Source organism: Quercus lobata, chromosome 1 (assembly GCF_001633185.2).
Source record: "Quercus lobata isolate SW786 chromosome 1, ValleyOak3.0 Primary Assembly, whole genome shotgun sequence".
Classification (NCBI taxonomy): domain Eukaryota; kingdom Viridiplantae; phylum Streptophyta; class Magnoliopsida; order Fagales; family Fagaceae; genus Quercus; species Quercus lobata.
Window position 1 is genome coordinate 24471421 of NC_044904.1, and position 15221 is coordinate 24486641.

A 15221-nucleotide genomic window follows, 5' to 3' on the forward strand; every position below is an offset into this window, starting at 1 on the left:
GGTTACATGGCCTTTTAAATGATATTACTGTGTTCGATCATTTTTTGGGTGAGCTTATTTGATGACTAAATCAACGGTCATAATTATACAATGAGATAATATTCTACTCATGATATATAGCTATACTAGTCAACCTTTGTAAAACAATCACAATTCCATAAAGTAATAAGATAAAACATTTTTTTTTTTTTAAGAAATAAACTTACTGCTAAACACACACACACACTTTAATTACATTCTATCACTAAGTTCAAACTCATTACTTAACCCAAAGTATCACTACAAAAATGCCTATAGGGGAAAACACTTTGATATAACATTATTTATAATTGTGAATTGACCTACACATTTTTGGAATCATATAACTCATGAAAACATTATGAAAACATACATAATACTGCATAACATGATTATTAAAGATGGAGCAAAAGACTCCGGTTATGAATAGTGTCTAAAAACATCCATGCAACAGTGTAACACAAGCATTCAACTAAGCTTACAAATTTCATTTAGAGACAAAGAAATTCAATCTTAACTCCAATTAAATGTTGTGGAGCGCTTATAGCAACGACGTAGCTTCTCATAAGACCATTTAATTTTAATTTTCATGGTTTCATTATTTATTTTAGATTAATGCTACATATCCAAAAAATTTGACAACTTTTTTTAACATTTGTTGAGTTTGCAAATTTTCATTGGTTCTCTTCTAAGTCCGCTACTAACAACCCACCATATGTTAACTTCTTTTTTTTTTTTTAATTTTAAAATTTTTTTTTATGCTACTTTAATTGTAATTTGAAGTTTAACAAACACACTATGTGCAGGTACTTCAAAAATTCCATTTTCAAATAATGTATCAAATGTGTGTAGATATATTTAAATAGAGGGTGTGTGCTAATTTTAATTTTTAGGAAAAAAGTTTCTACAGTAATTTTTATTTTGAATTACAATTTTAACCTTATTTTTTATTTTTAAGAATAAGAAGTATCTAATTAGATTAAGGCTATTTTTGAGATTTTCTAAAGTCATAATTAACTTTATGGATCTTCTTAATATATAGAGATTATTATTCATATATAAAAACAAATGCAAATGATTATTCAATAATAAATTGTCTTATTTTGTATTTACCGAAAAAAAAAGAAGTCTTATTTATTTATTTATATTTATGTAACGAACTAACAAAGGCGCCACAGAGTCCTTTACAGTCACAAATACAAATAGTTTGAAATATTTTGAACCTTCGTTGCTTTTTAAATTTCTACTGTTGTGTGATAATCAGATATTGGGCATTGGCACAGAGAAGCGCAATCAATTCGTTAATTGCAGACGAATCTCTCAAATCAGTTCCTCTCTGTGTTGCTTTGCTTGCTTCGTAAGTTTTTATTTGATAATCAACCTACCTATAATTCATTTTTAATCTAAACCAACTTTGATTTTTGTGAAAAAAATTTAGGGTTTTCAAGTGTAAGAACGAGCTCAAGCTTCGTGTTCAGGAGCATTTTGCTTCAGTTCTTGAAACTTTTCAGACTCGGTAATTTTTCTTCTATAATCGAACACCATGCGATTTACATTTCTTCAATTTCTGGTATTATTTGCGTAATTTTGTTTTTTTTTTTTGGTAAAAATTGTTGCATTATGTTAGGTTTTCGGTGAATTTTGACTCTGGTTTTGTTAGCGGTTAGGGTTCAGATTTTGAGTCTCTGACAATGTTGCAATGGATGGGAGGGTCGAGGCGGAAAGTGGCGAATGTAAGTGTGGCTGTTTCGGAGTCAAAGAGTTCAGTTAGTTTTTCAAATTCATTGTATGATCATGAAGTTTATTTCTGTTTTTAACATTCAAATTGTTTGAAAGCAACTTCAGAGTTTTGTGAAATGATGGTGAATTTGAGTTCTGATATGTGTGAATTTCTGATTTTGTGCATGGTGTTCATTGAATTGTTGCTGGAATGGCTAAAAATCCAGTCAAGGAAGTCTACTCAGAAGAGGTATATAGATATGTGTTACATTTGTTTTTTTTTTTTTTTTTAAATTTAAAATTTTCGATACAATTTTCTTATCAACTGCATGGAAATTCTTTAGCAGAAGCTGAAAAATGAAGTTATAGGGTTATATTTGTGAATGCATTTTGTTGTTGGATGATATTTATTTTTGGGTTTTTTTTTTTTTTTTTTTAATGAATAATTATTTCAAGGGTGGGAAAATAATTTCTGTTTGATGGGTGTTATAGGCTAGGAAGCATGGACACTTCATTTAAGGTGTCGTATTGGCTGTTTTATGTTATAATTTTTCAAAAATTGCTCGTGTCATACTTTTATCCGTTCCTGTGTCCATGTCCGTTCTTCCTACTTATAGGATATTGTTAGATACAGAAAATCTGTATGTTGTGACTCTTATTAATCTTTGAAGGCAAAAGCAATACTTTGAGCAAAGGAAACAACAGCAACAGCAGCAGACAGCTGGGTCAGAGAGCTATGCTGATGGAATGAACGCATGTGGCGAACATCACAAAGAACAGCGATCACTAGATATTCTTAGTTTGCTTAACTTGTCAACAGTTTCTCAGGAATGCTACTCTGCTTGCCCTAGTGGTAAGTATATTAATATTCTATCAATACCAAAAGTTACTGGCAGATTTTCTTGAGTTTGTTTAAATAAATTGAGAATTAAGACTAATGATGTGATGCTAAAATTTCATAATTATATTTTGTAATTGGATCGGATATTTAATTGTTGAAATTAGACAGATGGAGATGGAACCTATCTAGCAAACACACATGCACATTGAGCCATCTTTGACTGTCAGAGGCTGGTGACAGGACTGTCTCCATGCCCCTGGAGTCAATTATTGGGCTCCAAGCACTAGCTTAACTCTTCATAATAAACCAATTAGCTGACTATTTTTTCACTTTCCAGTTTTTTGTTTTCTTTCTGAAACTTCGGTTGGTAATTTATTAAAAAAAAAAAAAAATCTTTAGTAACATTTATACTGTATTGTTTTAATGGCCATTGGCTTAGGGCTTCTAATTTTGGTGAATGAGTCAGTTTGATTAAATCTGCTAATGAAACATCTGGAAGGGCAGTAATGTGTTAGCAATACGAATATAGATTCACCAGAGATCTTGGATGCCTTGCCGTATAAGATGTGTTGTAGTTGATGTGTTTTATATGCTTGTTTTTATTCTTGCTATTCAGAATATATATGCTTTCTTATCTGTTCTTCTATGTCCAACTGTACAAATATATAAGGAAAAGAAGATCTAGAGGTTAATGCTTCAACAGTGAAGTATAATATCTCAAAGGGTCCACCAACAATCCTTTCCCACACAGTTACACATCCTGATTCTGTCGAGTTCAAGGAAGCAAGTATGTTCTCTAATGGATCTCCACTACTGTGTGAACTTAGGCATGTTTTCTGACCACTGTTCTCTGGACTTTTATAAGTGGATATGAGATGTTTAACATATGATGGTTGTGTTCGTAAACAGGAAGCCCATCACATTGCCGAGTGGAGACTGTATCTCCAAAGAAGTGAGTGACGAGTGTATGTCCACATGTTATACATCTTGATACCTATTCAGAACATCTCTCTAAACTCCCCTCAACAGAGCATTATTTTAACTTATTAACAACTAAAGAGATGTGGTTCTCAGTACTATTATAATTACAATGCTTCCAATAGAGCAAGGATGTATTTTCCACATATGTTGTGTGGTTGTACTTGAATTTGTTGCGACTTCTGGAAACCAAATCTGCTTATTTTCATATCATAACATGATTTTATCTGCAAATTGTTTGCTTGAAGAGTGCATGTTTTTCTCATGAAGAGTTGATGTATTTATTACAGGGTTGGAATTGGTGCCCATAATGATAACAACACTGTTTTCAAGGGAACTGATTCAAAACATGATCAATGGAAGACAGCTACCGATCAGCGTAAGTAGCAAACATTCATTGGCAATAACCTTTGAACTCTCTTGCTTCCATGCATTCCCTGCTAGGCTCTGGCTTTCAAAAATAAGGTTATTGATATATATTCATATATATGTGTGTGTGTGTGTAATGTAATGGTATTTTATTAAGAAAATAGGTTACTTTATGCACACAAAATGAAAACAAAGTAGCCTAATAAGATTTTTAAAAATAATTCAAAAAATTATGCACAAAAGTAAAGTGATTCTTTAAAATCTAGTAGGGAATTGCTATCGGTAAGATCTCACACACAGGACCAATCAAACAGATCTCTAATAATCAAATATTTCAATTGAGTCAACAAGCTTTACATCTTGAAACATGCTTTTGTTCCATTCCCACTACACAGACCCATATAGCACCAACCAATCAAATAGAAAGCTTTCTTGATGAGATTCTCACAAATAAGAATTCCCCTTGTCTATTTTCCAAACAAAGAAATAAACCCTCTTTGGAGCCTTGACACACCAAATACTCTTCCAAGGAAAAATGAGTAGTAATGGTATCTCAGATGGCCTCCTAATACAAACGAACGTCAAACCTACCACTCCTGTTTAGTCTCCATCTTAGCTTATCACCCACCTCACCCTTGAAAATGGACATTTTTGTATAAAAGATCAAGGAGAGAATTCACAGACTCTAATTCCTAGTCATTAAAACCAAAAAACCTGTGGAACTTGACGTTCCAACTCCTCCCACCCCATCCACTAGGCTAACCCAAATGAAGTGAAGTGAGGCATCTTTAACTACTAAGCAGGCATACAGAGCAAGGTACAAATTCTTCAAAGAATGGTTCCCGCACCAATGGTCATGCCAAAACCTTACGTGCTTGCCATCCCCTACAGTGGATGCAAATGTAGAATAAATTTGTCCCATCTTGCCCTAATTTCTTTCCATAAACTACACCCATGGCTTTCTAATTGACTTTGAAGTCCACTCACCCCAGTTGTCTCCGTGCCTAGTAGCTATCACCTGTCGTCATAAAAAGTGTCTTTGTTCCCAAAGCACCAAAGCCATTTCCCCAATAGTGCTTTGTCAAAGATTTCTAACTTCCTTACCCCCAATCCACCCTTTGCAAGAGGAAAGTAGATTGTATCCCATCCCACCAATGAGAAATTGAACTTTTGAGGCACCCAACAAAACATTCCTATAGAATATCTCCAACCCGTTGACCATGCAGGTGGGAATGGTAAAAAGAGAAAGATAGTATGTAGGTAAGATTGAAAGTGTGCTTTTTAACAGTGACAATCGACATTCCACTTTCTCTAGGATAGGGTTCCACACAAATATAGCTTTCAAGGAAGCCTCCAATGACATCCCTAGGTATGTCATCGGCAAACTCCCAACTTTACAACAACGTATATTGGTTAGGACTTCCATGTTGCCCACATTTCCTATAGGGACCATCTCACTCTTATCCATATTTACTTTCAGGCTTGTAACAACCTTGAAACAAGTCAACATCCTTCAGAAACAAAGAATATGTTCAGTATCTGCATCACAATAAAATTATATCATCTGCAATTGAAAGATGGGAGATAGAGAGCCTAGTTGTTGTACCCCTACCTCTGTTCTCTTCAACATCCAACTTAACTCTTCCATATCCAGTATAAACAGCAATGGGGACAATGGATCCCCTTGTCTAACCTCCCTTGAAAGTGCTTTGTTATATGTATGACTAAAAAAGTTGAATTTTCATAACTTTTTTCCCTTCATCTCTCTCTTAGAGCTATCTGTTCTTGATTTGCTTGGTGATGATGAACTGAACGGCAATGAAGAAGTCCATCCGATGCATGAAGATCATGTTGCATTTTCGGTTGAAGGTATGATGTTGGTTTTGTATATGAAGCCAGGTTTTATATTTTTCAACTCATAGTGTTCAATATTAGCAAACACAATATATTGGTAGATTATTTGTTAAACAACATAAACTATAATTTATTACTGCGTTTCTTACTCATCAGGTTTGGGTAAAGTGGGAATGGAGACACCAGTCCATTCACCACAACAACCTGGCAGGTAATTCAGATATGACATTTCCAAATCATCATTCTGGATTAGCTTTTTCTGATATTCTATTGACATGTAACGTATTTGCTGCTATCTTCCATCCATATTATTCTAATACCATCATTGTAATTTGGTTTGTACACCATATCATGATCATAGTGATCAGTACGATGTTGTAATTCTTAAGGCTTCTTTGTGTCTTTGTACATGAAGTAGTCTTTCTTTAATAAAATGATATCAGTAGGATATTTCTCCAACTGAAATGATATACTTATTTTTTTGAAAAAAATTATGGAACGCTAGGACTAGATATTTATAAATTGATATGCCATTGGAAAGTCAAAATCCCCTCCTACTTAGTGAGTATTTGCTTGTATAGATGAAAAAGTTTTGGAAAACAAGCAAGAGTATTCTCATAGTTAGGAACTGAAAATTACACATTTTTAAAAATAGCTGATTTGTCTTTGTCTAGTTGGTGAAATTTGCTTCAAGGTGTGTCCAATGCTAATGCCTGAGAAATTTGTTTGAACTATTTAGTTTGTTTTTCTAGATCTAAAAGCAATGCCTATTTAAATGCTTCTACCAGTGTTCAAGTTACTAGTGCTAAGTGCTAAAAGAAAATTCTATGCAAAAACATCCAGTCCATGTTCTTTTGTTTATGTGCTAAGGGGTGCCTATTGGATTGCGATCCCAGTATATTCTTCAGTTTTCCTTGTATCTGCTTTAGACTTACTGTTGATTTTGCTGCAAGTGATCTGCTCATGATTGAAAATACTAAACCATTAAAAAAATCTGGTTCTTTGATTCAGTTCTCTTTTGATGTCTACTTCTGTTGAAAGAAAGGGTCACATTGCTCTTCTTGTTAAAGCTTGCATGTTTGACTTTCCAGTACTGAATCATCCTTCATGAGCTTATTGTTTCACTTTCCCATTTTAACTCTTAATGCTTGTTTGATTATAGGTACTTCTCATTTGGTTGCTCACCTTTGAAGGCTGCAAGGCAAGTAGCTATGTCAAAGAACCGTAACTCATTGCTGGGTGACCTTGAAATTGAAATGGTGAGAGCATTATTGAATGCATTCTTATACAAATTAAATTGTTGCATCGCTCTAATTTCTATAGTTCATGTGCCATAGCTATAAAGCTTTTCTTAATGCCATAGTTAGCTTTTCTTTTGTTGTTTTTATCATATTCTGAGACTAGCCCTGCAATGAAAAAAATTGATTAATTATTTCGACATGCTGAATGCAGGATACAATGATGCAAGATATCAATATGCCCCTATGTGGCAGTTCTCTGGAGTTTTCATCAGGCATAATGCATTCATATAGCAATCCCAAGCAGAAATCAGTCTCTGCCAGAACTTGGATGCAACATGACAGTCATGATAGTAAAACAAATAGTTTGTTTGGTGACAGAAGAATCTTTTATGACCGCGAAAACAACAATGAGGATATATGGGATGGTAGTTTACTATTTTTCTTCTTTTTTTAAAATTATTTTTATCTTTAAGAAATTTTGGTATATTTCCCCATATCATTGTTAGTTATAAGCTTATAAGTTGATCTGCATCTCCATTCTTCTATTTTCTACTAAAAATAAAAACCGGTGTGATCATTCTGTTAATTTGGTCTCTCTTTTTTTCAATGTCCATCAGCTAGGTCTTGCTTCCTAGATGACAACTTCCTTGATGAGAGGGAGCATAAAGTATCTTGGAAAAATTGGCCACCTGAAACTGAGAGTAATTCTATGGATTTTTTAAAATATGGACACTCGGAGATGTCAGATTATGCTTTTGAAGAATCCCATCTACTGAAGAAAAGGTGTTCTAATAAGAGACTGATCTTTTGTATTCTCATTTTCAAGAAATGACACTGTATAGCTTATTCATGAAATTGTTATATCTGTGCAGGGATGCTGCAACAGCAATGGACAGATTCAACATCTTAGGTGCTCTGTCTCAGCTGAACCATGAAATAGTACCTCTATTCACATATTGTAATCAAGTTCATGAAACTATAGTGGAGTGGAAATATTCTGTCATTGCTCTGTACATTTTTTAAAAAGAAAAATTGCCAACTGCACTTGCCTAGTATCATTATTGGTAATAGTGCTTTGGTTCTTTGGAAACCTTACCCTGGTCCCTTCAGATTGTGTATGTAGCATGGTAAAGTACTTTTTACTGTAGTGGTTTCTTCTGGAACTTAGGGAAATCATTTGTATAACAGTATATATTATTATCCTAAAATTTTGGTCCCTTAGTATTAGAAGGTAGGATTAACCTTGTAACTTTTTCAGAGATTGTGTTTTGCTACAGATCTATCCTATTTAGACAAGTTTTTTTTTTTTTTTTTTTTTTTTTTTTTTTTTTTTTTTTTTTTTTTTTTTTCGGTGAGTGGGTTGGGGGTATGGTTTTGGAATACAGAGAATGTAGGTTCATTTGTTTTAGGGATTTAAAAAAATATATATATATATATATATATTATTTATTTATTAGTATTGTGCTTTGCTCACTTCATTTTGGTAATCAGAGTCACCTGCTTCATTTTACAAGCACCAAGCATCAGAAAGTGACATTGACTTCATGATTTCCAGTAGAGCAAGGTAGGCCAATTTTTTAGGACGGTTTTATAAGTAACTTGCATAGTCTCAAGATTCTGTCTTTGTTTGATGATCTTTGTTTGATGATAGACGACCAACTTTGGGAAGAAAGTTTGATTTTAGAGATGTAACCAATCAATCAGATTGGTTTTGCTTTACAACAGAAGATGCAAAAGATAATTTGAGCATCCAGAGGTAATTGCAAGTTGTTTCAAATTCATTTCACATGGTTTTTTTTTTGTTATTTTTTCCAACTTTGACATAAATGCTTCATTACCCATTGTATACTTTTGGCAGCGAAGAGTCTTGCTCATCCAGTGCAGGTTATATTCTTCAATTACAAAGAACTTTATTAACTACTCAATATTAGTCTGTTTCTATATTCACTCTGAATACATTCTTATGGTTTACTGAAGTGATCTTTTTCCCATAATTTATGATAGTGTGGGGTGAAGCAACCAATCATTTAGAATCAAATGCTGCAGCAAGACAGAGAAGGAGACATAGCAATGCTTTTGCTAGCCCTCAAAAAAAATATGATGTGAAGAAAATTTTTGCCAAAGAGACATGGTACAAAGACACAGATGAAATTGGACAAGGAAATGATTTGTGTGGTTCAGGAAAATGTACAAATATGTCAAATCCATCAAAGTCAAAACCATCCCATCACTCTCAAGGAAAATTAGGACAAAACGACAGTTGGTTTTATGAGGATGGATATAATTCAGTTAAAATGAATTCAGGTTTCAGTTCTTTCACTCGAAATTCAGAGACAAAACTTCCATTCTCAGGCTCCAAGATTTGGATGGAAGATCCTTCCACTGAGTTGCCTGTCCCTAGATCAGATATTGATGCCAAATCTTCTTTTGATAGATCCAAGTATGGGGAACGTTTAGCATGTTCACCTTCTGGCAGTTTCATCGCTGAAAAGTTTGCATTTCATGCTTCCCCTATATCCTCCAAGGTTAAGTTTGGCTCAACCATGCCAGATTTATCTCCTGTTTCTAAATTGGAAGGCACGCCTCTGGGTCTCTTGCATCTGGCTGGCTCTCATGGTGAGACACCCTTTCCTGATATATCAGCAGAGGAAAGTGCTAGTAGAGAAGTGGAAAATAAAGCAAAAATCCAGCCAGCCCCCTTCAAAAAATTGGGGCTCATTGAAGAAATTTGCATGGGTAATGACCTTTTTTCAGAGAATAAAAAGGCAATAGATGGTTCGAGCTCAGGCAACAATGGTTGTGGATGCGAGGAAGAGAGAGGTGAATCTCAAGAAGTAATGCAAAATTTAGAAACATCTTCTCCAGACCATGCAGAGCGGGTGTCATCGTCTTTGTCAATCTCTGAAAAACTTCAAAGCATCGTAGAAGAACAAAAGTACGTTATATGTCTTCTTGTTATTGTTTTTAGTTCCCTTGCCTAAGAGTTCATATGTTAAACTAGGCTAAAATGGTTATGTTTGTGGCCAGACATTATGATGGCGATGAAGCTACTCTTCCATGTCAAAATGAGAATAAAGGTGTGTATTTGTTAGACTTTTTCTCATGAACTACCCTTTAAGTTGCATTCACAAAATTCTTATGGTATTTTTTAAGTTCAAAATTTTTTCATCATTTTCTTTCTAGGGAATTAATCTGTTTTACTTGTATGTTGCTGCAGAAATACAAGATATTGGACCTCAGGAAAAAGGGGTAGTAAGGAAAACAGAGAGTAACTGTGACAACTCATCTTGTCAGGTGATGATGCTTGAAAGCTATGTTCTTCAGCTTCTTTGTGTGCAAAATGTACTGAAGGATGCATCTGCACAGGACACCGTTAAGAAGGTATAACACCTTCACTTGTAATAGAATTGGGGATTCTTTTGAAACTCATGGATAAAAAGATCATAAAGAAACTTCTACTGTTATTTTGCCATAGCCCCACAAAATATTTGCACTAATGCCAATTAGAAAGAGCAAAAGCCACATAATGTGCTGCTATATACATAGCAAAACTTTTAGATTAACTATAGAAAGATAAACTAAACTGACACCATTTCTAGACGACAACATATGCACTTAGGTCAGTCTTCATTTTCCTTTTCTTATGGATTTTTTTGGTGCATATTCTTCTTTCCTAAAGGAGGCACTTATCTTCCCATGCAAAGCATCCCTTTGTGAGGATTGCTGAACTTTGTTAACTGACATCTTAACCTATTAACATCTGATTTCTGGAGCGGCTTCAACATGAATTCCTCAGCTCCTTCATCCATGCACCTGATCAAGTAAAGAAAACAGAAGACATAATAAAAATTAAATAACGTTGGGGAAAAAAGAAAAGAAAAGGAAAATAAGAGTAGAAAAATTAAATGTAGTTTTTAGTGCTAGTGGTTACTTCTTAATTCGAGTTGGGACATTCTCAGATGACACTATCACCACTGGTATATCCTTCATGGTAGGGGATTCCTGCTTACAGAGATTTCTGGTTAGAGTTGTCATTAAGTGCTATAGATACATATATATCAATAGGAGACCCTCTAATACATCTTATATGCTATGATGCTTTCATGGTATGTTAAGTAATGATTAAATAAGTGATCAATGATGTATATCTTTAGAGACTGGGATTGATGCAATAATGCAATAAAAGACTCATAAACAGAGTTTTGTTACCTTAATTTTTTTTAATAGTTCATACCCTGTCATCCCTGGCATACAATAATCAGTGATTATCAAGTTTACCTTCGAAGCCTGCAAAGAGATGCCTTATGAGTTATACAGTGAAAGGTAAAGGTAATAAGTCCAATTATTGATGAGTTTTAATGCAATTATTGCATATAAAAAAAAAAGTTTTAATGCAATTATTGATCTACATTCTTTATGTAGCCATTGGAGTAGCTAAGTCAGTGCAATTATTGATCTACATTCTTTATGTAACCATTGAGTAGTTGAGGGAGCCTATCTGACTGGGTTAATCCATTGGGTTGGTTGCCACTTTTTTGAGCCAGTTTGGGAGGGTTACAACTTTTAATAATGTGAGAAGCTAAACTGCTTGGGATAAGCAATGCTTTTACTCTCAAAAACCACCCAAATAGCACAAATCTCTTCACAAAATAAATAAATAAATAAATGAAACACCTATGAACAACAGAGCAATAATACGCAGTGCCTCATTAGGTAAATGGTCATTTAAAATGATAATAAAATTACTCTTCTTCCTCGAGTTTAAAGGCTACTTACAACGCTATTGAGGGTGTGTTGCCCATCACCCAGGCCCAACAACTCCAGTGCCTTTTGCCCGTTTTCTGCTGTAGTCACTAAAAGAAAGGAACCCAAATTACATATTAGGCATCAGTACATCATAACGTAAGTAAAGCCTCTAAAGTTGAAGGGTTATAGTGAGATGCATTAAAAAATCAGGAAGTGGCCCTTCTCGCCCTAAAAAAAGAAATAAATTATCTGGGTCATATAATTAGTGTATGGATGTGTCAAGCTTTGGGTCTGTAGCTTGACCCAGAACGTCTTTTTTTTTTTTCCCAAGAAAAATAAAAAAGTTAAAAAACCATCTCTCAATGCATGAAATTTTATGAGTAATGGTTATTACAAACTTGTTATTACATATTTACTGTACACACATGGTCTCATGGATTAAAATTTTGTTTTGAAAACATAATTTCAAAATTTTAACTAAAATTATGAGCTGTTTGGTAATATTGTTTTAATAACGTTGTTTGTAATTTTTGAAAATATGTGTAGGTAAAAAAAAATATAAAAATATGTATAATGTTGTTTAAATACTGAAAATTATTGTTTAAATAATGATAGCAAACAGACCATATATTTTCAAAATACATTTTAAATAGAGTATATATGAAACGTGCAATAATGAATGGACAAAATTTTCCCATTTTTGATTCCCCTATTACCCTACCATCAAGAGAAAGTTGTTCTCTGAAAAAACCAGAAGAAAAAGTTTTAAAAACTTGCTGGGCTTCGGCCCACTAGGTGACAACTGGTCAACTCTACGGTAAGACACCTGGACATTGTGCAGTTGCTTTTTAAGGACGTGTCTCCCTTGGTGTTTCTATTATGAGTGCCAGTGAAAATACACACACATTATATATGGGATCCACATACCTCAAAGGATATTGAGTGATGGTGACCAAGATCAGTAAGATGCACCCCTAAGATGTGAACCATGGATGGTCTCTCCTCGCTCAGACAAGACAACAACTTCCACTCCTTTTTCTCTTTTTTTTCTTCTTTTGTGTTAAGACTTAAGTAGGAATTTAAGACTACCATTTTAACCAGCTTCTACTTCTACTACTGTTTAAATCATCCTATAAACCGCTAAAAACTGCCTCTTGAAATAGTAGAACTGAGATTGAAAATAATTATGAGAGAATGACTGTTCAGTTACAAACTGACATGAAGACATAACGTTCTATAGCATCTGTCTGCTTACTAAAAAAAAAAAAAAGAGAAAGGAAAAGAAAATCAAAGAAAACCAAGAAAGAGAAAAGGAGAGAGGGGGCATCATATATATACCTTTACATGAAGAGTTGGTAAGTAGCTTTTCAATGAGTTTGCGGTCCAACAAGCTGTCATCAACAGCTAAAACATGTGGTTTCTCATCCCCCAATGCCATTGATGCTGAAGAAAAAGAAGAAGAAGAAGCCATTCTCATATGCCTGTAGGTTGCAATGAGAGCCCCAAAGCTTTATGCACACAAAACCCTTTAAAGGAAGACAAGAAAAGAGACCGCTTTAACAAACAAGACAGCAAAAAGGGGGAAGAAAAAAACGTTTCTCTGACAAACTCGGCCTAAAATGGTACGAACCTAGCTATGTGAAAACAATATATTGTGTTGGGGGTGGGGCTATTACAGTGGGGGCCCCTCCTTCTGCTCTTGTAGGTTAAAAAAAAAAAAAACAAAACAAAAAAAAAACACAGAGGGTCTGAGTATTAAGAATAGTAGCACTGGAAAAAGAAAAGGAAATGAGTCACAAAATCAAGGTGTCACAGATATTTCGTGATCCTTTTTGGTATTTGGGATACACAAACAACAACAGTGTCACCACCTCGTCTTCATAATCCAAATTCAGATCCCCAGAGCCAGAGAGAGATCCTACACTACAGCTCACCAAAACTATTTCAATTAGTATCTTCTTCTATTTATACTCTTCCTTTTTTAGGCTAGGAAGGAGAGGAGCCCCTATTTTATTCTCTGGACAAAATATTGTATTAGAATCTTGTTTATATTAAATGTTAGAGTTTATTCTTATTCTATGTGGATGAAGGGATTCGTTTTACAATAATGGTATCTACACAATCTACACGTTACCAAACGTTATCAATGGACAATGGGACCTAAAAAGCTAAGCTAAGACTCCTAGCATGGTTGTAAGAAAAAACCAAAGGATACCAATGGCTAGGAGCGATCAGATTTTGGATTTTATTCTTCCGGTTGGCCAACTAATTAAACCAAAAAAAAAAAAATTATGTTCTAAGGCAAAATTACACCACAAAATATACTCAATAATTATGTAACTTTTAAGAGAATGTGTGATAAGTTATACTACATTTAAAACACAAGAGAAAGAAACAGGTAACTATACTTAATGATATGCCTAAATTAGCAATTGAACTCATATGTTTATATATAGGCGTGCGTACATAAAGCATGGTCAAGGTTAATTAAATGATTTTAAGTAATATAACCTTGCAGTGATTTTTTTTTTTTTTTTTTTTGAGAAGCGTATTTCTTTTTTATGTAAATGTGGAAGTTTAGGCTTAAACCAATCTACAGATTCATACCATTTTGATATTGAAATTAAAAAAAAAAAAAAAAATCCTTTTGTTAAAAGGAGAAAAAATAAACTATTTTCGTAATCCAAATTTCTTCAAACATATTGAAAAGTCAATGAAAATGCAAATGCTCTTATAAAAGGTAGGTAAATCGTATAATAGATATATAACATAATTCTTGTATGACCAGCGTGTGTGTGTGAGAGATCAGAATAAATCATTTGGATGGGGTTTTGACTTTTTTTCATGATCTCATTTGCTTGTGCTAGAAAATATTACCTTTTTGGCATAATCTTCTTGTGCAGAAGAATCTGAAGATTTCTATTGATTTTATACTCTGAAATCATTACAAAGACAAAAATGGACTGCATAATCATTTTATCTTATTTTATAGGGATTGCATAATCATATTAATTGTTCAAACAAAGGTGTTGAGAAATAGAGTGTAGGGTTGTAATTGAAGTGGGACAAATTTCCAACTCGGCTTGGTTAGTAATACAGAAAATTACATTGTTAATTGTAATTTTGGGATTTGAAAGCTATCAATATTTTGTCCAAGTTCATGGTAACAATATTTTATATATTCATATCAATGTAAAGGCTCTCTTTAGTGTCTACACACCCCAAAAAAATATATATATATATATAAACATATATATATATATAAATATATATATATATATATATATATATATATAAATAAAGAGAGAGAGAGAGACCCTTCATTATTGGTTGTTGTTCCTATCTTTCACAACTCTGATACCATGCAAGGGTCAACACTAGTGACTAGACCTTTCATTATCGGTCATTGTTTCTAAATTTGACCCGGCTCGATTACATTACACTATATTCATATC

The 15221-nt window shown here is 33.7% G+C and overlaps 2 protein-coding genes across 8 annotated transcripts; one reads left to right on the forward strand and one right to left on the reverse strand.

Moving 5' to 3' along the window:
- Positions 1–1162: 1162 nt before the first annotated feature.
- On the forward strand, positions 1163–10484 carry LOC115984450. 6 transcript variants are annotated; one of them, XM_031107487.1, is made up of 20 exons: positions 1163–1375; positions 1457–1534; positions 1646–1751; positions 1965–1987; positions 2409–2590; positions 3249–3365; positions 3488–3530; positions 3847–3935; positions 5699–5794; positions 5936–5990; positions 6942–7038; positions 7232–7445; positions 7638–7803; positions 7893–7930; positions 8512–8584; positions 8672–8776; positions 8879–8904; positions 9025–9955; positions 10048–10097; positions 10238–10484. In XM_031107487.1, exons 3-20 carry the CDS (start codon positions 1710–1712, stop codon positions 10405–10407), a joined length of 2517 nt encoding a protein of 838 aa, XP_030963347.1. In that variant the 5' UTR covers positions 1163–1375; positions 1457–1534; positions 1646–1709; the 3' UTR covers positions 10408–10484. The 6 variants fall into 6 exon arrangements, with proteins under 6 accessions (XP_030963347.1, XP_030963341.1, XP_030963363.1 ...); XM_031107481.1 differs by having other exon boundaries at positions 1198–1375; positions 1679–1751; XM_031107503.1 differs by having other exon boundaries at positions 1198–1375; positions 1686–1751; positions 3249–3405.
- On the reverse strand, positions 10481–13386 carry LOC115984486 (two-component response regulator ARR17-like). Of its 2 annotated transcripts, XM_031107512.1 has the most exons (5): positions 13105–13386; positions 11797–11873; positions 11230–11307; positions 10952–11022; positions 10485–10833 (listed from the first exon to the last, which is right to left on the reverse strand). In XM_031107512.1, exons 1-5 carry the CDS (start codon positions 13241–13243, stop codon positions 10707–10709), a joined length of 492 nt encoding a protein of 163 aa, XP_030963372.1. In that variant the 5' UTR covers positions 13244–13386; the 3' UTR covers positions 10485–10706. The 2 variants fall into 2 exon arrangements, with proteins under 2 accessions (XP_030963377.1, XP_030963372.1); XM_031107517.1 differs by lacking the exon at positions 11230–11307 and having other exon boundaries at positions 10481–10833; positions 13105–13373.
- Positions 13387–15221: the final 1835 nt, after the last annotated feature.

Bases quoted from the DNA above. Each gene is read 5' to 3' on its own strand.
- LOC115984450 (XM_031107487.1), top strand. From the start codon at position 1,710: ATGTTGCAATGGATGGGAGGGTCGAGGCGGAAAGTGGCGAAT. The intron at 5,795-5,935 runs GTATGATGTTGG...CTTACTCATCAG, and splicing joins TGTTGCATTTTCGGTTGAAG to GTTTGGGTAAAGTGGGAATG. The intron at 9,956-10,047 runs GTACGTTATATG...GTTTGTGGCCAG, and splicing joins AGCATCGTAGAAGAACAAAA to ACATTATGATGGCGATGAAG.
- LOC115984486 (XM_031107512.1), bottom strand. From the start codon at position 13,243: ATGAGAATGGCTTCTTCTTCTTCTTTTTCTTCAGCATCAATGGCATTG. The intron at 11,308-11,796 runs GTAAGTAGCCTT...ATCTCTTTGCAG, and splicing joins AACACACCCTCAATAGCGTT to GCTTCGAAGGTAAACTTGAT. The intron at 10,834-10,951 runs GTAACCACTAGC...TTACTTGATCAG, and splicing joins GTCCCAACTCGAATTAAGAA to GTGCATGGATGAAGGAGCTG.